At 34.3% G+C, this 11,389-nt stretch overlaps 1 protein-coding gene across 2 annotated transcripts in view; it reads right to left on the bottom strand.

Moving 5' to 3' along the window:
- Positions 1–5,678: 5,678 nt before the first annotated feature.
- LOC121378793 (polycystin-2-like) overlaps positions 5,679–11,389 on the bottom strand; it is a 97,369-nt gene continuing 91,658 nt past the window's right edge. For both annotated transcript variants that reach the window (XM_041507117.1, XM_041507116.1), the window contains one exon: positions 5,679–10,956. Coding sequence is in view for 1 of the 2 variants with exons in the window: in XM_041507116.1 (XP_041363050.1) it covers positions 10,921–10,956 (36 nt within the window). In the remaining variant the exon portion in view is untranslated. The remainder of the gene's footprint in view (positions 10,957–11,389) is intronic.

Genomic DNA, 11,389 nt, shown 5'->3' with positions numbered 1-11,389 from the left:
ATACACATTATTTCACAGTACCAGTATGTACTTTATAACCACCACCGTCCAATCCCCAACCCCATCTTTTTGAGAGTACCACTTTATGAATGTTCCCAGTGGGGGTAGTGGTTGACAATACATACTTTGGGTAAAATGAACCGGTGTGTTATAAAATCAGTCACATTCTATCATTTTAGGGGGTGAATATGCTTTACCAGTAAGCTACACAACTTATACATCAAAGTTCGTGGTATGTACTGTCTTTTCTACGATAATGTACATAAAAAAGATCCCTTGCATTGTATTCATTATGAGTAACCTATATGGCGGCAGTGCATTTCCTCTTTCTCTCTTTTGAACAAGTGTCACAATACCATATGTAACCGCAGTTAAAATGTGCAGAGATGTCGTCAAACAAACATTAGTATTCCTTTACTGTACTTGCATACATGTACGTACTTTCCTCAAAGACAGGGCAGGACAAAACAGGACATTTCATATACCAGTGATATGGAACTGTTTTGGACGGAAACAATCACAATGGGTTCGCTGAGGAGGGAGAATGGGGAATGGGAACTATTTTAACGTGCCCACATCCTTATGGTTCGGGCACGCCCACCATGGATTCGGGTTCTGGCATAGCCAGTCCACGATTCCATGGCGGGTGGGGGGATGGAGGGAGAGGTCTTCGATCCTACTACACAAGCGTGATACTAAAATAGATCCCGCCTGCACTGGGGCAACATACACACGAATGCCCCCTTTGTGAAGGTACATGGTCCTTTTAAAATCTTTTAATATATGGTACTTGGCGTTAACACTTACAGTTTCTTGTTTCAAAAATATATGTCTGTACATTTATTTTGTTTGGGGTGTTTTAACATCTATAGAAGCTCAAGACATATTGGACCATCATGATGTTTGATATACGGAGTCAAATTAAAAACTTCACAATCTAAAATTTGAATAACGTCAATGAGTGTTGAAAGCAGGTATTTTTCAGGAATAAATATTGTAATAGCAATGTCTACACTCCATTTGAAGCCCATCACAGCCCACGTGACCCGATCCATAGCACGTCCACAGCACCATTGAGGCAAGCGTGGTTTTGCACATGCCACTGGTCACGTGACTATAATACCACACATGTTTTCATCGTTACTTGCTCACAGTAGTCTGATACAACGAAAAAAAACCCCGATATTTGTTACTACCGGTTTCGATGCCACGCGATGAAATAGTTTGGAGCAATGACCTTCATGATGCCTTCTCTCATGCCCAGACAATGCTCTCGTCAAACAAAGCAATCGTTCTCCCAAACCCAAAATACCAACTTTGGATTTTTACTGATGAAGCTGTTACGGATCCAGGCATAGGAGCAACCTTGTACGTCAATCGCCACAATGCAGGATTCTTCAGCGCAAAACTAAGACCACGTCAAGTCATATGGTTACCATGTTATCAAAGCACTGTCGATTGCCGCTGCCACGAAGCACTTCAGTCCTTACATCATCCAGTCCAGTCTGAAACCTATCATTCTCACTGATAACAAACCTTGAGTCCTTGCTTTTGAGGAATTATGTCGTGGTGAATTTCAACAAGTCCTCGGATTTCAACCTTTCTATCTACAGTCAGCAGAATTCAAGTCTCCATCCGTCATCTAGCTGGTAATTCAAATATCCCATTAAACTTTGCTAGCCAAAATGTCCCAGTGTCACAATGAATCATGTCAAATATGTGCTTTCATCCAAGAAACTGAAAATTCTGTTGTTCGATATAGATGACGTACTATCAGGCACAACTCGGATACCCTTCACCACAAGATCAACTTGACACTCACTACAAGTAGAGTGCAGGATTTACGGCGTATCCATTGAGGAAGCTCACCAACATCAAAGATGTTAAACGTTACCTCAATACGGTAACCATTGCCAAATATGGTCTCTTCATCGTAAAGCGAACTGATCCACTATTCCCCACACGGGAATGTATTGTTGGTCCCCGGCAAGTTGTAGGTCTCCTCAATGCCTTACATATTCAGTTGAATCACCCAAAGATACTACTTTGCACTTGACATGGATCGTTCCATTGACTCTGTATCCAACAACTGCCATCAGTGTGCTGCTCTGCGCAAGACTCCATCTACCATTGTCGAACAAAGTTCAAGTAATCCACCTGAGACTGTGGGCGGTCTCTTTGCTGCGGATATCCTTAAACGAGAACGCCAAGTCATCATAGTTGTGAGGGAATGTGTTACATCCTTTACAGTCGACTGTCTGATTGATAATGAACATAGTGATGTCATTCGACAGGCATGGATTAGTTTGTGCGGTTATCCGCACAGATCCTACTCCAGGCTTTCTCGCGCTGGCAAATGACAGTTTCCTACACAAACACAGAATATCTCTTGAAATCGGTAGGGTCGAAACCGTGGCGTATCATCTCGTGAAATATGGACTCGGAGAAACCAATTCACAAACAGCTAATTGCCCCTCTCTGACCAACAACTTATCACAGACCAACACTCCGCCAGATAATCAAACCACCCACACAGTGAATTATCCAAAACTCCTAAAGAAATCCAATCAACCATGCCTTCAGTACACGTTGATGATTTAGTGCTGTCCGGTGTGTCGACGCACCTAAACATTCAAGGACCATTTTCTATGTGAACACTGTGAAATACTTAATAAAATGTGTCTCTCACCAATAAAACAAAGTGCATAATCTAAAAAACACTACAAATTGTTTTATGTCTCTTGTAAATAAACATTTTAAAATGGTGCATAAATATAGCCACCCCCTTGTATCCAAAACGATTTGCATGTTCGGTGATCCAGCGCAGTAGATGTGAATCGTTGACCCCGCTATTTATAGTCCGTCCATGTCCTCAATTTGTAGCCCATAAACGCTACACTATTGTCCCAAGATTATTTTAGTACTTTTTTGGTTTTGTCTTGTTAAAAAAAAAAAAAATATTACTATGAAAATGAACGATCACACAAGACCCATCACATGGCCATTTTCGGAATCGTTTTCTTGAGTGGAACAGTACTGCAGATGCATTCATGTTCATTGTCATGCATGGCTAATGGGCTGTCCATAATTTTGCTCATTTTCACGAGCGTACAAAATACGCTTTTGACCACCCCAATCCCACCCCTAAAAGTGTACATCCCCAAATGAAAAATGTTGATCGACATTTTTCATTTTCAAAAAAAGCGTACGCTAGACCTTACCCCCCCCCCCCCCCCCCCCTCCCTGCGCGTACGGTTTGTACACTCGTAAAAATTTTGAAAATTATGGACGGCCCGTAAGATGGCTACATGAATTTTTTTCTCGGGTGGATTGTGTACACACGTAGATTTTATTTCGCTTTTATTTTTTGTAACAATGTGACAATTGTGAACTGGAATGACTGTCAATTAAGGTGTAAAACTTTGTTTTGTTTGCATTTGTCTGTGTATTCCTTTTGTTTAAATAAAAATAACCGAAACAAAATAATGATAGTTTTACTGTAATTTTAAAAATGCGGGAAAGGTGTTTTAGACTGGGTTTAACATTCATAATATCAATACGGCAGACCTACTTCACGTTTATATACACAAAGGGAGGTGAATGATTTATTTTGAAATTAGTATATAATTATTGATAATTCTATATAAAAAAAACTTTAATTGGTTAAAAACACTTCCTAAGCTTACTTGGCCTCAAACCACAATTAATTTCGCTATATGTTTCTGTATAGCCTTAGTGGCTATAACATTTTTATTAATATCAGCAGGCCCGTGGATTTTTGTATGTACCTTTGCCTGCCTGGGGAACACATATCCTGAAAAGGTCAACCCCTGTTGTCCAGCTCTTTCTCCCAGCATATTGGTTTAAACAAACACACCCTCTAAACCAGGCCGGAGTACACTCATTTTACACAAAAAGCACTACTTTTGCATGGGCCGGAATTACCACAAATAAGTCTTCAATGTCAACAAGTTACACATGTTTACAAACTACATGCTCTTCCCTGTCACTTCAGTCAAATAGTTGCCACTTCATAGCTGTCTGCTATGAAATAATCACAGTCAAACAGCAGATTACTTGCGCGGTCAAACTTCCGGATTGGACAACCAAATAGGAAGATAACTAACAGTGTAATCTGAGGCTTATGAGCAAAAGACGCGCCGATACACCGGACACGGTTGTATTCCAGTCATACTTTTTTTTATTTGATTCACAGTAGAGATGCAGAGGCGTGCGCAGGAAATTTTGCAGGTGGGATGGGGTGGGGTGGGGTGAAAAATTGACCCCTTCTAGGGCTATTCTGAGGTGTTTTCTGCTGGCTAGCCGAGCTGCTTTCTGACCACATTTTTTTTGGAAAGAAATTACATTAAAAATCGGGATATGAAAAAAAAATTCGCCTTGAGCGGCGGCGGGGGCGGGGAAGGGGGGGGGGGTTGGTGGTGGTGTTTTTTTTCTTCTTTTTTTCTCTTCCTTATATAAACACCGAGGTTATTGATGCCAGACCACAGCTTCACTCTGCCAGGATGTAAATATCCAGACGGCTGGTCAGACAGCTTCATGCTACTGTATCAGTGTATAGCTGTGTCCGCCCAAATGCACATGTTGGCACATCCCACCCTTTCTGATGATTTCATCCCGTCTTGTATTCGTCTGAAGTTTGACTAACCAGGTTACTAGCCTGTAACCAGGAAGGATCGGTGGGAAAGAGTTCCGTTCCAAGAGGAAAAATAATGTGGAATATCCATATAAAGATGAAACTCTTGTAAAGATAAAACTATTGAGAATAGCAATATTCTGTTGACATCTAATATGTCAAAATAACATTTATATGGTAAATCCATCTCCCACGCACATCGTCTCAGATTCACTTGACATTTGTACCAAATATTCCAGACATCGACATGGGTTCTGTATTCCAAGCTGTATTTCAAGTCGCTTTATCTCAGGACATAATGCACACAGAAACATGAAATTAGTAGTTTTTAATAGTTACACTGGATACCTGGAGACAACTGAAGAATCTTTAAAATGCCATTTTATGTTATGAACAGCCAATATTTAGACACCAAAAGCAATGTTTTACATTCAGTAGAATCAGTGATCATTTGATTGCAAACTTCACTGATGAGAAGATATAAATCATATTTGACAAAAACATGAAATATCCTCTATATATTTGGCTAATGTCTGGGCTTCAGTTTGCACCAAAGCTGCACATGTACAGGTATTTATTCTATATTGCCATGCTTGCTATTTGGAATCCATAAGTTTAAACAACAAGTCTATGACTGTTGATGGTGAAGAGAGGAAAAAGTTGAATTTCCCTGGTGTTAACAACATTTGTGCCTTCCAAAATACGATCTAACACCAAATACGCGAAATTTCGATTTTCTTTCTAAAAATCTGAATTTCTAACAAGACAATTGTAATAGCATAATGCTTTAAATTCGTAATGGTTGGCATCTCCGACACATTCACTTTAAATACAATATTGGCTCAGTCAACTAACTTCAAATGTGAAATTTCATTAAATAATGCAAAGGCATCCCCTTAGATTCTACCTTTATTGGCTTATTTTAAAAATGAAACCAATACCATATGGAATATAAACACAAATTCTGTTTTTTTCAATCAGCTCTTTAATAAACAACAAAATTTACAACACAATATCAAGTGAAGTATATATCCAACGGATCGGTAAACATTTCAAAATGCCCATAGATGTACATTAGAAAGTTTTATACACCTACAAAATATACAGATCACAGTCTTGCCTTTGTTTGGATCAAGTCTCAGTTTCAGCAGCAATAAATATACCGAGGAATATATAAGTAAACAAATGGACGGAGGTGATACAATAAGGGTCCCCTACATTTGAGGACATTTGTTCCAAACTGGACGGATGTAACAAATGAGTATTTGATTGGTAATGACTAGTTACTGTACTTAATAGTTGAACATATTTATGGTAATTGGCAGTTTAAATTATACTGCAGCATATTCAAAGGACAGAAACTATAATTAATTTATCAGATTTGAATAATTTAGACACGATACTGCAGCATAGTAATTTATGCAGTGTTCAGCAGATGAAAATAATGTTTGCAGAATTGATGTTATATTGTATTAATTAAGACAGTAATTATTAGCTGTTAAGCGTCAAGTTACGTGACAATGACTAACAAATAATTTACAAAGTGTAACTACAATACATTTTATGGCATTAACTGTTCAAACCAGCCAAATAGTATTTTATGATGTAATAATATTTACAACTTTGAGAGATAACAAAACATTTTACAAATGCAATTCCACAATATATATTTCTTGACATTTTAACAAATGTTAATTCTTGTAATTAATTTTTTTAGCACATGCAAGTAACTATTAAACTGCAGATCCAGAAATTAATGCGATCATGATATTATGCAAAAAATGCGAGCAAATACTATTCGTCCAGCCACCTGTAGTGGTTTTAGTGTCTTTTGCCACTCGTTGAAGGTTGGCAATATTTGGGTTATTTTATTATCGTATTATGAATGATTGCAATATTGACTGCATACCAATTTGTGAATGGTTCTTTCATCACTTTGAAATCACTGTGAATGTCGTTAGGGAGTTGATTTCATCAAAGACATTTCAGATTTAAATGAAGGGTTTGCAAACATAATATACAAAAGTAATAGTTCATATTAATTTAGGGACGTGTTAATTTTGTTTATCTATTGTAGTTTTAAATATACTAGTCACAAGCAGTTAAGAGCCACATAGACACTGTGTCTGGAGTTGGGTAGCCCATTAGCTGTGCCAATGGTATGGAAACGCTCTTGCAGTTAATGGATGATGGAAACGCTCACTTGCAGGCATCTCGCTACATGTCTCATGGATATGCTATCATTCAGAAATGGCAGGGCTCGATCAGTTCAGAATGCTCAGTTTATGTTTTGGTGACATGGTTATCCCAAGCCAGATTGCAAAGAATGAATGAATGCACAAAAATACACCGATAGCCGATCTATTGGGTGGATTGCAAAGAAATGTATACCCTCCCAACCCTAATCTAACATAAAAAGTGTTAACATAAAGGAATTTCATGTGCACTTTGTACGGGCAACAAAACAAGCTGTGAGTAAATGGCTCACGTACATGCAATCTGAAATGTTTTATTCAAGTTTGTACCATTGTCCTAGATTTTTTATTGATTTTTTTTATTTTAAATAAGGTAAAATCTGATGACACATAACTTGTTGCGACTAGTATACTATTTATAGCATCTTTTTCTCTTCTTTTTTTTAAAGGACAGTGGGTTTGGTCGACAGGCTTAAGCCTATATTAGGACCTTTCACCACAAATATAAAATAGATAAATTCATATAAACAAGATGATGGACATGTGGCTGATAGAAATAGTTAATTAACATTAAGTATTCAGTTATGATATAAAATTAGCTGCAGGTTAAAGAGAAAAACAACAACAAAAAATTTCAGAGAAGTTGACAGTGACATATGAAATAGAATAGGATGCTGACCAGCACATTTATCTTGTCTAAAATGAAACATTCTACAGTATTTGAAATTGTTCATCCAATACATTCAATTGTAAGAACTTAATTCCATCATGTACTGGTATTTTGAACTCTTCAACCAACACATTAAATTTTAAAAACTTGATTATATTTTAACTTTTCAATTAATATATTCAGTTTTAAGGATTCTATCATGTGATAATTCTGTTTTTATTTTCAATCAATATATGCAAATTCATTCTTAGGATATGATTAATTAATTTAATAATGTTTCTACATGTAACTGTTCAACAAATCCTGTCAAATCCTGTCAGATATAGAACATGGAACAAATGTCCAGATTAATAAACACCAGCTAAAGTCACACACCTACAGCACTTCGAGAAAAATTCCGAAGTTTGTTTACAAACCACAGCAGTTAGAGCAAAATAAAAACAATATCAAAATGCAGTTGAACATAACAAGCAGTCAAACAAATTACCCAGGTACATCGCAATTAAAAACTTCAGTTTTGTCTGAAGATGAAGATGTACATAATTTTTTTTAACATAATACAAAATAATATCAATCTCGGAATAATTGACATTTTTTGTTTTATTAATTTTTTAAAATCATTATTTTGCATATCCAGTATTTTTGTTTCAATTAAAGCCTGTTATACAAAACTGCAGGTAACCTATAAATGATAAAATCTAAAATTTAAAAAAAAAAGAGGAAAATATCTTGTCTGGGACAGAAGAATTATTTTGAGCAACATGTATTCAATATCTGCTCTTCATTTTTACTTAATTAAATAATTAAATAATTCACTAAGTAATGATATTATTTTAGTTATATATGGTATACTGCCCAGCTCTAATTTACACTACCATTAAATACAATGAATTATACACTTGTTTTACTGAGTAGGATCTAAATGTAAGTGTGTGTACAGTAAAGTACTTTTAGAACAAACATGCTTACAACAAACTACCGGTTAGAATGAACTGACTGTAAAGTCCCGATTTTCCCCCTATATAGTATTAATAAATTTTAATGTATAGAACGAACTATGTATAGCAAATTAACTGTTCAAATGAACCAATTTTTTTGTCAAAATTGTGAATTTCAGTGTAAATTAGTGCATATACAGAGAACCGATCATATTTTTTTTGTATCTTATTTATATCTTTCCAGTCAGTAACATTAACGGCAATGCATAAAAAACGACTATACTGATAAGATCAGATAACATCTACGTGTATTTACGTAGTAGATTGGCATCAACTTTGTTTTAAAATGAAATATTAAAAAAATACCCACCATGCTAATTCTTGTGTTCATGGTGTTTAAATCTGAAAAATCCAAAATGGCCGACTTCCTGAATGAAAATGGCTAACTTCTGTAAATGTTTACAACGAACTACTGCTATAACGAACCGATGTTCCTGATCCCTTGCAGTTTGTTATAAGAGTACTTTACTGTAGTGATAATCTACCTTGCAGCATACACAAAAATATTACTATATTTTAAGAAGTTTTACTGGTATATTAAACAGTGAAAGCTTTAATGTTGGCAAAATTTTGTTTTCCTTAAAAAAAAAAAAAAATTGAACAATAATATTAACATCTTTTGTATTTACCATGCACATATAATTAAATTTAAATGTTATAACAAAAATATATAAAGTTAGCAAAATTTTGAAAAGATTGATATCAATATTTTCAAATTAGCATTATTGAAAATACTTTCAGGAAATATCTTAAGACTATAAAATCAAATTAAATATCTTTTTAATACAAAGCTCAACTTGCATATTTTAATATGTCTGAAATTATCACATTACTCATAAAAGACCCGCATAGCATGCCTTATAAGTTATATATAATAAAAACAGCAGTATAACGTTTAGTATTACCAGTATGCTACATGTGTATATCAAAAGGTCAGCAATTATTATGCATAAATAAGATTGCTACTCTCTGATAACATTTAACTTGTACAGTACTATATGAAAAATGAAAAGGATGTTACTGAAACAGCAAAATCATTAGTCTGGGATTAATATCTTAAAAATGTAATAATACTGTACAGTGTACATGATTACTCTGAATAAATTGTAATTTTTTCTTTTCAAAACATTAATCAACTGTTGAATCAACAAATGTGACTGATGAAGACCCTAAAAAATTTCACATTAAAAAATATATACATACAATGTGTATATATATATATATATATATATATATATATTCAGATGTATAAATCATTGATTTGAATTATCATAGATTTGGACAGAAAGACAGAAAGACAAGAATAAACCATCAACTTTTTCTTATAGAATATATCACTAAACACGAATGATAGTCTTATGGTGAATAAAAAGTTGGTCCCAACATTATGACAAGAAACAAAAACACAAATCTTCCAAACAATCAAGTAAGAAAAATAGAAATGGAAAAAAAGAGAAGAAAAAATTACTTAATTAGAGCAAAAACAAAAACTCCAACAACTAATGACTGAGATGGCACAAAATTGTGTGTAAATCTTTAAAATAATAGCACTAGTAACAAAATGACATTTTAATCTAAACCCATTATTAAGCCTATTCTAAAAAGTAAAAAAATAAAAAGGTCCATCAAAAATGTAAAGGTAAAAAAAACCCCACAAAAAAACCCTGCAACAAAACCCCCCAAAACCCCAAACAAACAAAAAACATGTTCCACTTTAATGAAGTGTACATACTTCACTGAAAAACCTGATTTTACTTCTTCTTTTTTTAAGATAAAGAAAGATACTGTCTAAAAATGTCCATTCACTTCAGTATGTTATTTCTGTCCAAGTACCAGAAAATGTTCATGAAATAAATATGTCAGTTATATACATGTACAATCAAGATAAATTAATTGGTCAATGATAAAATGTGAAAATATAATGACAATTTCTTTTTCATAGATTATCTGGATTAATTCACACCAGAAGAAATAGTTTAAAACAAATATGTATTTTTTTCCCCCTGTCATGTACACTTTTCTGTAATATATGTATTATAATATATAGTACGTTGTTTCTTTTTAACACAGCTTATTGATCATACTGTGAGTAAACATTTTTGTCAAAGTTTGTTTGGCTGTTAACAAGGCAAAAACAGTCTGCAATTGTTTAATTATAATATTTTCTTCTGAAAGAAACATTAAAGAAAAATATCCATATTGCAAATAAATCCATGAAAAATCCAGCTTTCTGTGTATGAAAAAAAAAGAGAGGACCTATTAACAAAGTCAGACACATGAAAAAAGCTCTGTTGCTGTAGTAATGTTGACAGCTAAACGACCAAACAAACAACATGTAACGTGCGAGAGATGTACCACTGGTACGAAGGGAATGTTTCAAGTCAGCAGTGAAATGCAGCAGCATTAAAGTGTTGTTGTAGCAACATGATCATCTTCAACCTGAAGAAAAAATAGAAACAATTTATTTAAAAAATACATCTAATCATTTAAGTATAGTTTGATGATAACTCTTTCCGCTAATTTTTTCGTTCCTTATAAGTTACTTGCTTGTAAGCAAGTTCAAGGTAAACTTCAGTAACATATTTCATTTAATATCATAGCTACTTTGAATAGTTTTAATTTAAAGACAATTTCTATACAACATGTTTCACATGACATTTTAGAATTTTACATAACATGAAAAACTTTTCATACTAAGTAGAGGGTATAATTCACCATTTGGTTATATTTAAAACATTTCACCCTAATTGTTTTTTTGTTTTAAAATAGCACCAAGCTGCAATGAATCCAATATGAACATTAGAAGGCTGCACTAGACATTTCGATTTACAGTAACTGGTACATTATTGATGATCAAGGTAAACATACTTTT

The sequence above is a fragment of the Gigantopelta aegis genome, chromosome 8 (genome assembly GCF_016097555.1).
Source record: "Gigantopelta aegis isolate Gae_Host chromosome 8, Gae_host_genome, whole genome shotgun sequence".
Taxonomy (NCBI): domain Eukaryota; kingdom Metazoa; phylum Mollusca; class Gastropoda; order Neomphalida; family Peltospiridae; genus Gigantopelta; species Gigantopelta aegis.
Note: the sequence above shows the minus strand (reverse complement) of the source record. Positions and strands in the feature narration are given on the sequence as shown.